The sequence below is a fragment of the Sturnira hondurensis genome, unplaced genomic scaffold, assembly GCF_014824575.4.
Source record: "Sturnira hondurensis isolate 20B ecotype Veracruz unplaced genomic scaffold, ASM1482457v3 Scaffold0018728, whole genome shotgun sequence".
NCBI lineage: Eukaryota > Metazoa > Chordata > Mammalia > Chiroptera > Phyllostomidae > Sturnira > Sturnira hondurensis.
The window spans coordinates 14,561,302-14,576,296 of record NW_028091359.1 but is presented as its reverse complement, the minus strand read 5'-3'; the positions used below and the strand labels follow the sequence as shown (position 1 = coordinate 14,576,296).

Below are 14,995 nucleotides of genomic sequence, written 5' to 3'. Positions count from 1 at the left end.
CCTCCTCCAGGAAGCCCTCCCTGACCACCTTGAAACCAGGCTGGGCTCCCTCCTGTGTGCTCCTGCAGCAGCCTTGACTCTGAATGGTGATTGCTGGTTACTCATCTGTCTTCAGCCCCCTGGATTCCCTGTGTCTGGCAATGTGCCTGACACTTAGTAGTTGCTGAGGAAATTGTGATGGATGGATGAGAGATGAGTGGATGGAAGGAAGGTTTAGTGAATATGTGAACACAGAATCAGGAGTCTTAAGTTTGAACTTGATGGGTTCCCAAAACCCATCTCTGTGCCTTGGTTTCCACATCTAGTAGAATAGGGACATTCATAGTCCTTGTACAGACTAGTTGTGCCGAATGAACCAACATGTGAAATGCTTGGAACAATCCTGGGCACGTAGGAGCTCAGTGAATATTGCTTCTTGTGAAGTATGGCAGAAGAATGAGAAAGGCAAGATTAGGCCTGGTTGGTCTAAGGACTGTGCTGGCTGGGAAAAGGGTTGGGGCTCCCCTGAGACCCTGGTTCTAACCCTGTCCCCGACCCTGTTTCCTCTGCAGATGAGCAACAAGCGGTCCAACAGCTTCCGCCAGGCCATCCTGCAGGGGAATCGCAGGCTCTGCAGTAAGGCGCTGCTGGAGGAGAAAGGGCTGAACCTCTCCCAGCGACTGATCCGCCACGTGGCCTATGAGACCCTGCCCCGGGAGATTGACCGGAAGTGGTACTACGACAGTTACACCTGCTGCCCCCCGCCCTGGTTCATGATCACGGTCACACTGCTGGAGGCAAGGACGAGGGTGGGGAAGGGGCTGCTCAGCCTTGGCAGAGTGGGGGCCAGGAGGCTGGCTGAGATCTCAAGAGGAAGGGCAGCGTCTTCTCCACCGAAAGGCAATGGTTGAGGAGCCAACAGCAGCTGGCGTTGCAGTGTTATGAGATTATTACTTCCAGCAGTGTGCACTGCAGCAAAACCCCCTATGACCGCCCCACCCAAACAACCGCCACAGAAGCAGTGAAGCAAACGCACAGATTTAGTCAGGCTAACCCGTTAAAGCCCACTTATTCCAGTTCCTCCCTGAGTGAGTAATGTGGACCATTCTTCCCCCCGGGGCCTCCGTCCTCCACCTGTGAAGCAGGAGTAAGCAGGTCCGTGCCCCTTCTCCCATAGGCCCCCTCCTGAGCCAGGAATGGAACACCAAAGCATCTCACACACATGTGCGTGCAAACACACACACACACACACACACACACACGAGGGTGTGTCTATGAACAGGTAAAGGTGGCCTTACCATATTTTGAAAGAACGTTCTGCCCTTAGGGGATCATCCAGACCCATTGTTATTCTAAAAGCCTCCTGCTCTTGCAACTGGGACCCAAAGGCGCCTCTTTCTGAATCAGTGCCCATGTGCGAGGAACTCTGAATACCTTTGGCTGTTCACCCTAAGAACCCACGGGGCCCCCAACCCCAGCTCCTGAATGGATGCTCTGCATCCCTGTGGCGTTGTATAATCCCTGCTGTTTCTCTTCCAGAGCCACAGGTCTAATTACCACCCCTGCACATGTTCCTGTAAAGTTCCCAATCAAACGGCAGGATCGTTAAGCCTCAGAGCATTCTTCTTCTTCTGTTTTTCTCCTAAATCAGAAGAGCCGGTCTGCAGGCCGGAGTGCCTCTGCTGTTAAGGCTTCATCCACGCACACCTTGAAGTTGCGGTTTTTCTGAGATATTCTTGGACTCTGTCTGCAAATGCTTACTGTGTGGGTCTATTTATTAACTTCTATCTGAGGACAAATAATAACGAGCTGCCTTGGAAGCTGTGTTTGTTGCCAGGCCACCCGCATCCTGTTAGGTGGACAGGACGGTTCCCCGGAGAGCCCAGGAGAGTCTAGCAGCTGGGAGGCCTGAGCCAGTCCAGGCTCAGCCCAGGCAGTTTTAACTCGACACTAATTACAGCTGCCTTCACGGATCGCATGCCTGGCCCCCGGCCGTCTTCGTGCATTTAATCTCTTTCAAACCTCATGACCACCCCTGGAAGCGTGGGCATTCGTATCCCCGTTTCCAAATCAGGAAATCGAGAACCAGAGAGTTCAAATAATTTGTCCAAGGTTATCCAGAGAAGCCAGATTCTGTGTCCAGATTGGTTTCAAATTTCCATAACCCTCAGCTATGTAAACTCAAACCACCAATCTAGAAGAAAATGTTGAAATAACTATTTCAAAGTCCTTATGCAAAAGCCTAGGGCTTTTGTTTTACATACAGTTCTAGAAACCTGATTTTCTGATTCCATAACAGGGAGAAAATAGAAGGGACTCACTACTAGCCAGCAATAAGAAGTGAGAACCTGGCCCTGGCTGGTGTAGCTCAGTGGATTGAGTGCCAGCCTGTGAACCAAAGGGTCACCACCAGTTCAATTCCCAGTCAGGGCACCTGCCTGGGTTACCGGCCAGGTCCCCAGTAGGGGGTGTGTGAGAGGCAACCACACATTGGTGTTTCTCTCCCTGTCTTCTTCCCTTCCTCTCTCTCTAAAAATAAGTAAATAAAACATTTTTTTAAAAAGAAGTAAGATCAGTGGATTGAGCGCGGGCCTGCGAAACCACATGATCGCGGTTCGATTCCCAGTCAGGGCACGTGCCTGGGTTGCAGGCCAGTTCCCAGCAGGGGACACACCAGAAGCAACCATACATTGGTATTTCTCTCCTTCTCTCCTTTCCTCTATAGATAAATAAATAAAAATTCTTTAAAAAAAAGAAAGAAACTTTCGTTATAAAAAAAAAATAAAAAATAAAAAGAAGTAAGAACCTTGGGAGAGAATAAAACTAAATTTAAAAGTAGCCCTGAACAAGACATCACTCCTGTAACCCAGACCAGAACCAGAGGCATTCCTAAAAGGTTATGCACATATCCTGATTAAGAACATAGGGACACGAATGATGCATATTAGAAAGTGTTCCAGAAAAAAAAGTTACCCTCCCTTTTAGGGCTTAAATAAGTATGTCAGTCATTTGCAAGGGGCGTTGGAGAGGGTGTAAAGAAGTTGGGGTCTTGGTGGACTGTGGTGGGTGTGTTAAAACCGTGCAGCCCCTGTGAAAAACAGTATGGCGGTTACTCGGAACAGTAAACTTAGAATTACCACATGATCCAGCCGGTCCACCTCTGTGTGTGTTCCCCACGTAATTGAAAGCAGGGACTCTAAGGGATATTTGTGTACCTGTGTTCCTAAAGGAATTATTCACAGTTGTTAAAATGTGGAAGCAACCCAAGAATTCATCAGCAGAAGAAGGATAGGCAAAATGTGATTTATGTATACAATTTGTCCTTCAAAAAGGAAGGACATTTTGGCCTCACCCACAACCTGGATAAACCTCGATGACGTTGTGCGAAGTGAAATAAGCCTGTCGAGGCACCTGGAGTAGCCAACCGCGTAGGCAGAAAGGAAAATGGCGGCTGCCAGAGACTGGGGAAAGGAGAGTGGGACGCCGACGTTTGAAGGGCCGCCGACTGTCAGCTTTGCAGGCTGGAGAGACTCCAGGGGTGGAGGGGGTGCCGGTTGCTGAACAGTGTAAACATGCTTAACGCCACTGAGCTATACACTCAACACTGACTCAGACGGTAAACTGTGTGCTGTATGTATTTCACCTAGGAGTTTTTAAAAATCAACTTATGTGGAGTTGCCTTACCCCCAAATGGGCATGTGAGTTATTATCGGAATTAAAGTTTAAAATCCTCCAAGCCCTTCCTGCTTCGCAGCAAGGAAGTGTGGGCAGAGATCACGGGACCATTTTGTGTACATTTCTAACACGAAATAATCAGACAGAAGTGGGTAGAGAGGGTTGAAGCTGGACCAAAGCGCTGGCCTCAGGGGCATCCCTCGTTAACCGAGAAGGACAGAAGACAACTTCCAGGAAGGGTTCCCGTGCAGTGTTGCACTCAGTAATAGGCCTTCTCTGTCCTGTGCTTTCATCCAGGTTGCCTTTTTCCTCTACAATGGAGTGTCGCTGGATCAGTTCGTGCTGCAAGTAACCCATCCACGCTACCTGCAGAACGCGCTGGTGTACCACCCACAGCTCCGAGCACAGGCGTGGCGCTACTTGACGTACATCTTCATGCATGCAGGGTGAGTGCCCGTCTCCTTCCGTTCTGTCAACCGTCCCTAGGGAGCCCTCGTCATCCCGCAGCACAGAAGGTCTCTGGTTCGATCCCTGGGGAGGGCACATGCCTGGCTTGTGGGTTCATCCCCAGTCGGGGCCCATAGGACAAGCAACCGATTGGTGTTTCTCTCCCCTTTTCTCTTCCATTCTCTCTAAAAATAAATACGCAAAATAAATTTTTTAAAGAGTCCCTTTGGAAAAATAAGGGCCCCAGATAGCCTGGTTTGAAATATATAGTTTAGTTGACCTCCCTGGACACAGAATTTGAAGTGGCTTCTTGAAACCCATCTAATACCAGCATATGAGTGATCGAGAGTCTAATACCAGCATATGAGTGATTGAGAGTGTATGGGAAAGGGAACATAGAGGGAGGAAATGCGTAAACGCCACAGTGAGATCAGCACAAACACCCACAGCCTGTGCATCTGTGTACTTCCTAGAAGTGGATTATAAAGTTCTTCGGAGGTTCCTCGTGGCTGAAGCAAAGAGGAAATGCGGTCAGCTACCAAGTTCATTGTCCATAAACTGTGCATATGTGCGTGTGCGTGTGTGAGTGCCCCCATCAGTGAAATAAAGGACAGACTTAGTGAAACAGCCTTCTTCCCAAGCGCTCTCCCTATACACGGAGAGTCTTCTTGAGGAGTTTTGGCAGTACGTACCGTTCTGTTCCCAGAGCCGTACCGTTCTGTTCCCAGAGCCGTGTGGCCTCTTTCAGGTCTGGCGTGCCGTCAGTCCGTGTAAGGCCAGGGCACTCCCCAGGCCCAGTTCCCATGAAGAGCGCTGTCTTGGCTGGAGACCATTTTTACACAGTGGAAGTGCTGAGCTGGAACAGCAGAGGCCCTGGACACCAGACCTCTGTGGTGTCTTTTACGGCCTCTCCAGGGAGAGAAACAAAGGCGCTCACTGTTAGTCTGGGGAAGCCCTGGGGTTGCAAATGGGAAGCAGATCCCTCTGGCCCTTGAGGCTCCGTCATTCCTGTTCCTCCGCAGAAAGACCTGCAGTGGCAAGAGGGAGCCCCATCGTGAGCCTCCCTTCCTGCCAGGCCTCCAAAGCGGCACCAACACTGACCCTAATGGGCTGCACTGCCAGCGGGGGTGGGGGCGGGCTTGGGTGAGGAGACATTCTGACGGTTGCGGATGGATGTCTCTACTCTGAGCCGCAGGGAACAGTTGGCACAGGCTGTTTGCTCTGCCTGCTGTGTCCCAGGCTGTGATCTCAGGGCTAAGGAGCAAAGTGAGGGCGGCACATCCTACATCAGACTGATCTCGAAACAACCAGAACTGGGGACTTTCCTGTCCAGGCTGCCCAAGCTGGAGGCTGTGCATGGGCTGGAACCACCTGCCTTGTTTGCAGGACTGCCCTCCACCCTCCTGGATCCCTTTGGGGTAAGGAAGGACGATGGACAATGTCTCCATGGCCTCCTCGTCCATTGCCTGCCTTTGCCGGCTGAAAGCCCGGAGTGGCTCTGCACCCGGGGAGAGCCTGGGAGGACTCTCTAGGCCTGTGACTTTGACAGAGGGCTCTTGACTGCTGCTGCAGTAGACAGGAGATAGGGACAGCTGGCCAGCACCTAGGGGAGGTCCAGCAGGGTGACCTGGTGCTCAGGGACATACTCTGGGCTGGTGAATTTGGAAGTCACTGTGGTAGAGAAGAAAGAGTTCTGCTTGGGAAACAGGAGCTCTGGGCTCCTCTCATCTGGCCTCTTCTCCACTCAAGTTCTAGGCTGTAAACCAAGGAGATGGGACAAGAAAACCTCTGACGTCTCCATGTCTCTGAGCCCGATGCTACCACGCAGCTCCTTTTCAGTAAATGTGTCTGAGATTTCTAATCTGGAATCCTTTTGCCGGCACCGTTGGGGGTGGGGTGGGGGCTAGAAGATCCCAGGCACAGTGGGAATTTGGAACAGAGCCTGATCTGAGACACGAGCTCCCTCCCAGGTGCCTCCTGGGGAAGCAGGTGCCCACACGCCCTGCCTGTAGTGGGGCAGTCGGCCTTCAGACGGAGACCTGCAGACCAGGCCAGTGTCCGTTCGGACCCCTTGTTATGTGTGTGTTACTCGATAACTGGAGCATCCCCAGGGAGCTGTCCAGCTGCTCTAGGCTCAGTTTATATGAGCTAATGGATGTTGAAGTGCTTTGTAAACTCGAAAGCGCACATCAATGTAATAATAGCGATGTTACAGTATTCTCTAGTAGCCTATGCACTCAGCCGGACCCCACTTAGCAACAAGATGGGGTCACATGATGGGGTAAAAAGGAAGACATTCTCAGGGTGAGAAAGCCCAGCCCTGAGCATTTAGGGGCAGAACGGGTTCCTTCTCACACCAGGAGGGAGAAGCCTCCCCCATCAGGTTTTAAATGAAATATTTAAATACATAGATATGTTTAAATATATAAAAATAACTGAATTGTTAAGCTCTAAGAGAGATACCTAATGCTTGTTTGCACTTATTTTGAAAACAGCTTTCTCTTTAAATATCAGTAGCTCTTTACAAATACAGTAGCAAGCCAGCAAGCACGCCCTTGTGACCTGGTGAATGGAGCAGAGACCTGGGCTGTGGTACCAGCCTGCCACTAACCAGCGGTGTGACTCCAAGCTAGTCAGTGCCCCTCTCTGGGCCTTGGCTTTTCATGTGTCAACCGATGGAGTTGCTGGATCCTGCCCATGGTTAGCCTCTGTCACTGTGGCAAGTGCAGACTGTGCCAGTTACTGCCCAGGCCCTGCACGTGTTCTCACCTCAGGTGGAGGGAAAGGTGTGGAAATAACACTCTTTCCAAGGTGATCTGTCTGTCTTGTCATTCCTGCCCCCTGTCCCAGACCATGAGCTCCTCAAAGGCAGGTATAGAGTTGGTTTGCTGCTGTATCTCCAGCATCTCGGTGCATGGTGTTTGCTGCATAAATGCTCGGATGGATAGATGAATAAATGGAGTGCGGCCTCTCTGTGCAGGGTAGAACACCTGGGACTCAACGTGGCGCTGCAGCTCCTGGTGGGGGTGCCCTTGGAGATGGTGCATGGAGCGACCCGCATTGGACTTGTCTACGTGGCTGGTGTTGTGGCAGGTAGGCGGGAGGGCCCTAGTCTATAGGAGAAACCTCCCCAGGGGCGCTGGGCATCCTCATGGGGTCAGGTAAGCCCCAGGCTTTCAGGGGACCCAGGACCCTCATCACCAAAGCTCCTGAACACTGGGGTTGTTCCCCAGGCAAATCTCCCCACCTCCCTGGAGAGGAGAGCACAGGATTTGGAACAGCCAGACTGACTGGGCTTTCAGTCTTTATGCCACCTGTTGTAGCTGTGTGAACTTGGGGAAATTCCTTCGTCTCTCTTGGCCCCATTAAGCCTTAAGAGAGAGCTAATAAGATCTGCCTGCAGGGTGTTGGGATGGCGAGGTGAGCTAACAAATGGAGTAACGGTGTTATATAAACTGTGTGCGGGCAGAGTGAGATCCCTGTAGACACGCCCACACTGTGAGTGAAGCCTATTGCCTCCCTGGCCAGCCAGTACCTGCACCCAATGGGAGATCTTGCCTCTGCCCACCTGGCCACTGTCCCCTTGATTGACTCACTGTTGACAAGAGAGAGTCTGGCCTAAAAGGTAGTTAGTGCTCGTGCCAGCCTGAGGAGTCTGGGGCCCCCGGCTGACTCAGCTCTCATGGCAGGTGTTCATGGCCTTGAGCTCAGGGGCAGCCTGACTTCCCTCCCCAGTGCAAGGTGAGGTGGGCCAGGTGAGCAGAGCAGGTTTGTGCAGGAAGTCTGCACCAGGAATCTCTCCTGACGTTCCAACTTTATTGCTGGGTGGGTGTTTTTTGTTGTTGTTGTTTTTTTGAACAAGGTTTGCCCCCTCAGCTCTTGACCTTGACAGCTGTGCCCAAGGAAGTTTTGTGTGTATGTTTGAGTAAGATTTAATCTTTTCTGAGTAGCATTAAAGTTGTCATCAGGAGAGTGGGACACAGTCAGCCTTGTAAACAACCGGCAGGCTTGGTCCCCGGGAATAAGTGTCATGGCCTCAGGAATCCAAAGGGGAGGGGCCTCACCCCCGCCATGCAGGCTGGCCCGCTAATTCCTGACACCTCGGCCTGGACGTTGGTCCAGTGCCGTCCCCTTGGCTGCTCCAGGTGCTGAGGTGAGAAACCTGGCCGCCTTGGACAGCACCCATGCCAGCCTGTCCCAGAATCCAGCACCTTCCACATCCTGAAACAAAGGTCTAATGAGCATCTCTGTGTGCCAGACTGACTCAGCCACCCACACAGTCCCCGGGTCTTGACATCTTGGGAACTTACGGCCGCATTTTCCAAACCTAGATACTCGGAGACCCAGATGGTTAATGGTGAGGAACAGGAAAGACACGCAGAGCACTGGCTGTTGGTCGTCAATTAGATGGGAGTGCCAATAAGCCAGAAGACGGCAACACGATTCAGAAGGACTCAGGCCCCACCAAAACCAGACAATACACAGCAGGAGACAGTGCAGGTGTCACTTCCCCATGACGCCAGCGCAGGGTGAGATGGTGCGCAGAGGAGCTCGCCCGCTAAATGCAACAGTGCGGGGCTGTGTCACAGAGCCCCGGATGCGCACTGTGCTGCGTGAGTCACTGTGCAGACCCAAGGGCACTGTCGTCACAACGGAGCATGCTGTCTCCAAGACTGAGTTAACGGATCCGCCTGCACCCCTTCCTCCCTCTCTGCTCAGAAAGGGGACCCGTTCACAGACAGCCAGACCCTGGCTGCATAGCCAGTGATCGAATGCCTGCCCTGTGCAGGCCCTATTTTATTTAACCCTCACAGAAAATCCATGAGGCAGGTGCAGTTACTCTTCGCTTGTCACAGATACAGAAACCGAGGCTTAGGGAGCCTGAGAAGACAGTTGGAAGTGGCAGAGCTGGGCTGTCTAACCCCAAAGGCCACGCTCTACACCACTGCCCTGTGACGAGAACCAAAAGGCAGTCATTTCCCTTTGTCCAGATCTGTTAATGGTCAGAAACCCAGGGAGATCTCTGCAGGCATCGGGCCCTGCCCGTGAATTCCTGCCCGATGAAAATACTCCAAATCCGCCCTGGCTGGTGTAGCTCAGTGGATTGAGCGCGGGCCTGCGAACCAGACGATCGCGGTTCGAATTCCAGTCAGGGCACATGCCTGGGTTGCAGACCAGTTCCCGGCAGGGGACTCATAAGAGGCAACCATACGTTGATATTTCTCTCCTTCTCTCCTTCCCTTCCCCTCTAAAAATAAATACATAAAATATTAAAAAAAAAAAAGAAAATACTCCAAATCCGAGGCCATTACATTTTATAACCATGAGAGCTCACTGCTGCTGAGCAGGTCCAGGACTCCAGGCACGTGACGAAGGGCCCTCTGCTGTATTCAGCACGGCCATCCAAAGAGGTGGGTGCTATCACCCCCCTGTCACAGGTGCCTCAGAACAGTGAAGTGACTTGTGCAATTTGCTCAGCTAAGAAATAGTAAACCTGGGGTGGCAACTCTGGTTCCGCCTGTGCTTTTGACCAATGCTTGGAGGCCAATGTGCATTTCCCCTCTGGTTAACAATTAGCTGGCTGACCATTTAACTCTTTCAAAACCCAGCATCTGAAATGCTCCACCAAGCTTTTATTTTGTAGATTATATAGATTATAAGTCATGTGTGCATCCCCAGAGTCTAAAACCGGGTTTGGAACATAATAAGCACAAATACATGTGGAATAAATGAAAGAGTATGCAAACAAAGAAAGTTACATTGCTTAAAGGGAGATATTCTGCCAATTTTTATTTGGATTTTTTTAATGGCCGAGGGAGGTGTCAGAGAACACCTGCTTTAAATTTTCCAGGCTACAATGATCGCAGCTGCACATTATGGCGAAGTCACGAGCTTATCTGTGTGCAGGCATGGACCCAGAATTTGGAGGGATTCATAGCCCAGACTGGACTTTGGTCCGCTGCTGTGCAGAGGTGTGGTGTGTTGCTCCACCTTGCTACTCTCTCCCCATCCTGTGCTGCCCCTGGAATTATCTCCATGGAATTCATTCTGGCCTTACTGAACCATCATCCGTTAGGTGGAATCCTGCCTGGCCCAGCTGCCTGCCAGAGACGGCCTTTGTTACTGTATGGATATGTATACATGCCTGCGTTTGAGTTGGGTCTCCGCCAGTGCCTCTAGTCCAGGGCTAATCTGTAGTCACTTGAGGAAAGTCTGTGCCACAAACGTAGGGTAGGTGGGTCCCGATTGTCACTTTCAAGATGCTAGAACCAGTGTCTGAGCCTCAGACCTAGCTCTGAGGCCAAGACTCAAATTATTGAATTTCTAACCTGAAAGGAACCTTGGAGGTTCCCTCCAGAAGGTGGCAAACTTCGCTCCCCAGGCCCCACCCCCATTCAACCAGAACTGCTCTCTGTGCTGAGCTCCATGGGGTAGGAGCTAGGTAAGGTTTCCACCGAGAAAGGGTTTCACTTCTCAAAAGCTAGAAAGCCTGGGACCTCCTCATTTCACAGATGGGAAAACTGAAGCCCAGAGAATTCAGGAGCGATGCCCACAGTCACCCGACTAGCCAGCCATGCCCCCACTCCATATTTCTTCCAGGATCCCAGGCTGACCCCTGACCCTGGGGTCAGGACTCTGATCCACCGGTAGGGTGAGGGAGAGGTCAGTGTGTGGAGGCCGATGCCTCTTCCCCTGGTGGATGGACACACTGGGGAGGCCAAGGGAGCAGGATCTGGGCCTGTTTGGAGGGACCTGTGCTGAGGGAAGAGGTGAGGCCAGGGGGGCTTTCTGTGTCCCAACGGTGATTAATGAGGAGCAAGCTGAGGAGGAGCCAGCAGCTCGGGCAGCCAGCCCTCCGCTGCCCTGCAATGGCTGCCCTGCAATGGCTGCCCTGCAATGGCTGCCCTGCAGTGCAGCCTTCCCAGCCAGCACCCGGGAGAGCGTGGGAATCCTTTGTCATGCAGATCCTGCTGCCTGTCTATTTGCCACCCTGGGATTTTTTTCCCCTCTTCTATATGGTTGACCCCGTGGCTAGGCAGTTCAAAAAAAAAGTTATCTGACAATAGATCCATACTTAATTAAAGCCCAAGGGAAGACATGAAAGGGGAGAAGAAAGATTTATAGTTGCCCCGGGAGGGCAGAAGGACTTGGGAGTTCTCAGTGTATAGTTTGTGTTTTCCTGGGAAACTGCATCCCCCTTGAGACTAAGAATCTGTTGCAGGGATCTCTTCTTCGAAGGCTCTCAGTGAGCCAAGGAGCCTTGGGAGAGGTGGGGCAGGTACATGGGGAGAGGGCGGATGATGTTACAGGGCTCACCATGCCCGGCGTGTCAGGTGTTCTGGTTCCTTAGGAGGCAAGTAGTGGGCCCTCCACTCCTGTGGAACCTGCCCAATTTGGCCTTCTGCCCGGTCCTCCTCTCGCTACCCAGACAGCTGCTAATTGGCTCATGAGCCTGCAGGCATTTTCCAGAGAAGATTTCTGCACACTTCCCCAGGCCCGCCACCTCTCCGCCTCTGGGCCCTGGGTTCTACCTCCCAGTTATTTTTAGTCTCCCATGTCCTTCCCTGGAAGCCAAAGCATTGATCACAGTGAAATGAGACCAGAACAATACATTTCCCATCTCTTCTCTGCCCAGCTTTCCTCCCAGGACAAAAGTTTGTCATCCCCTGGACCAAGAGTCTATACCTTTCTTTCCCCCAGAGGGTATGATGTCATCTCTCTTCCTCTCTTCCTGGGGACTTTTCAAGGACCTTTTTTCCCTCCGAAGAAGCCCTGTTTGCTATGGAAATCCTGTTGGCCTTCTGTGATGGCGCTCGGCCCGGGGAAGGTTGGAGGTGCTCTCAGCTGTCTCTAGACGCTGCAGAGCAGAGGGAGTGATGACAGAGAGGGAGTTCACCGCGGCGCCAGTTGGGGGACTGGCTGCTGCCAAGGCCGAGAGCGCAGGCTGTGTGACCAGCAGACCTGGACTCAAATCCAGGTTCCAGCTCTTCCTTCCGGGTGACTCTGGGCTCAGGCTCTTCATCTCTGCTTGGCCAGTGTCTGACGTGCAGTGGCCTGTAAGTGGCCCCTGTTTCTGCGGCCACTACCCCTGTCATCTTTGTCATTGATCCAGAGCCCTGAGATGGCACATTGGAAGGCAGAGTTTACATAGGGCTCGTTGGTCTAGGGGTATGATTCTCACTTAGGAAGGCAGAGGTTGGATTGAGAGGCAGACGTGTACTTTCTGCTGTTGAGTCTTCGGTTCCCATCAATAAGAGGAGAAGTTTGAATCAAACGGTTCTTTCAAGCCATAAATTAATCCTCTAGGGAGCTCCAAGGGGACACGGGATCAAGGGAGGGAGAGATTGGAGCCTTTTGCTCTGGGGTCTTAACCCCAAGGCTGTGGCATCTGTGGGCTTGAGGTGGGAGGCGGGGAGCTGCCTCCAGCGTTCTTGAATTCTCGCTCTCTCCCTGCCCCAGGATCCTTGGCGGTGTCCGTGGCTGACATGACCGCGCCGGTGGTGGGCTCCTCTGGAGGGGTGTATGCGCTCGTCTCTGCCCACCTGGCCAACATCGTGATGGTGAGCACCTCCTGCCCCAGCAAGCCTTTTGTGGGCTCCCCCCAGTTGTCTCTAGGCTAGAGCTGGGTTTTGGATTCTTATCTGCATTCCCCGCAAGGCCCAGCAAGTGCCGGGCAGACCTGGCTCATAGCAAAATCCACAGACACTCCTCGCCGTTCGCGGGCCCATTGCTAACCGGGCTCCTCCATGTGTGATTCGTATGTTCTCCAGTCTTGGCCTTTCCTAGGAATTGCCCCGTCTCTGTATTCCACCTCTTTCCCATTCAGTGACTTTTATAAAAGGGTTACAATTCTTAACCACTAGCACGCATATCGTAATTGTAATCGGTGGTTTGTCATAGATCGTTGAAAATAAAGGGAACTCAGAGGTCATTGCATCAGCATTCTCGGATTAAAAAGAAGGCTCTGGAAAAAGGAGAAACTCATGGACGTGGACAACAGTGTGGTGATTGCTGCGGGGAAGGGGAGTATAAAAGAACTAAATAGTAATGAAAAAATACAATAAAGAGTAAATCAAGAAAACATTTGTTTCGAAAAGGGTACAGGAATTGGGGGGTGGGAAGAAGGCAGCTCTGAGGCATTAAGTGATTTGTCAAAAGTCACAGCTTGTGGCAAAATCCGTACTTGAAGCCACATCTGCAAACCACTCGGGTGTTTGTTCTCCTGTATCAGCCGTTGCAGTGACAGAACACCGCCCTTCCATTTCTCCCGCTCTTCCTCTTTGTCTTTTCCCCAAAAGGCCGGGTAGTGAATGGTTAAGGGCACGGGCTATGGAGCAGTCAGCCCAGATCTGAATCCCAGCCACTGACTTCCTACAGAGTGCCCTTGGGCAAATGACTTCACTGCTCTGTGTCTTAGTTTCTACAGCCGTGACATGGGATGATGTGTGAGCAATGAGATAAAGTGGAAATAACCGCGAGGTTCAAGTGTTGACTTAAAGCCTGATCCTCACAGAAGAGACCACAGTAGGCTCCAAATAGAGATGGGGTCTTCCAGGCACGAAGTTAGGAAGGAAGAGGAGAACTTCTTCCGAGGAGACCAAGGAGACTGCTTCCTTGTTTTGGAAGCAGCCTGGCATTTGGGTTTGGAGGCGGGAGGAGGAGTCACTGGCAGAGCGTGGCTGATGCTGGCTGATGCCCCTGCTGGCCTGGGAGCCTCCAGGCAGGTCCCAGACCTGACTCATCAGTTTCCCCAGTGCCTGGGGTAGGGCTGGACACGTGGTGAGTAATGTCACTAATCGTGGTGAGCGAGCGAGGAAGGAAGGAATGAACCATGTCCAGAAGAATCGTAGCTTCTCTTGGGGGTCCTTCTGCACTTGCCTCCCTCTCATCACTACGTCCACCACGTGGCAGAGGTGTGAATATTCATGGGTTTTGTGTGTGTTGCCACTCTCACTTGCCCCGCTCCTCAACTCCATCCCTTTTCTTTTCACCAGAGTCCCCCTTGCACAGTGAGGGGCAGGGGTGGAGAAAGGAAAGACAGGAAGAGAGATGGGAAGAGAAGGACTCACAGAGGGGACGCTGACACGCTTGCTACTTGACTGCATTTTGGCAACTCCGAGGGAGCGCTTGGAGAGCTACAGCAGGCTTGGGAATGCCTGCGTGAGTGTGCGTGCAAGTCTGTGCTTTTACGGGTGTTTACATACTCACACCTTGGTCTGCTGAGAACCCGGGAGCACCGTGCCGCCTTGCGGGGCCCTCGTAAATGGGTCATTCTGTATCAGTGCCTCCGCTCTCCCCAGACACGGCTTTTCCTCTGAATTCTGCCTCCTCCACTCCCCCTCCCCCTGCCCCAGTTCCTTCTGTAGGGGAAGGAAATGCCAACCACCCCTCTCTTTTCCCCCACAAGACGTGTCTGTGAGTAAGGGGATGAACAAGCACAACTAGGAGAACGTGGGTAAGAAGAAGCAACCAGGAGTTCCTAAGGATGCCCGGTTTCTACCCCCTTCCCCACATCCTGGGAAACAGCCCTGATGGTGAGGGCAGACCACCCCGAAAACTCAGGGGCAGGGCAGGGGGTTGAGGAGGGAGGTGTGAAAGCAGTTTTGTTCCAGGTTCTGCTTCCTTCTGGCAAGCAGCCCAGGCCTGTGGTGCCCCCGGGAGCCCATTGCCCTTCCCGAAGGGCATGGTTTTCCCTGGCCAATGGGGAGCTGCTTCATAGTCCCCAGAGTATGATATACGGGTGCCTTTCCCCAGAAAGTTGTGTGGTGCTCGTTTGACGGTGAAAGAAAAATCTCACTTTCTCATTTCAAAAGGTTGGTTTCCTTTCGTCGAGAGGCCACCTTTCCCCAAATGAGCTCCGTGCCCAGCAATTCAGAGATGCACTGGGTCCAAC

At 52.2% G+C, this 14,995-nt stretch overlaps 1 protein-coding gene across 2 annotated transcripts in view; it reads left to right on the top strand.

Annotated features, from left to right (window-relative positions):
* RHBDL3 (rhomboid like 3) overlaps window positions 1–14,995 on the top strand; it is a 50,594-nt gene that overhangs the window by 20,907 nt on the left and 14,692 nt on the right. For both annotated transcript variants that reach the window (XM_037070076.1, XM_037070075.1), the window contains 4 exons: window positions 552–776; window positions 3,952–4,100; window positions 7,082–7,194; window positions 12,562–12,662. In XM_037070076.1, coding sequence (XP_036925971.1) covers window positions 552–776; window positions 3,952–4,100; window positions 7,082–7,194; window positions 12,562–12,662 — 588 coding nt within the window. The remainder of the gene's footprint in view (window positions 1–551; window positions 777–3,951; window positions 4,101–7,081; window positions 7,195–12,561; window positions 12,663–14,995) is intronic.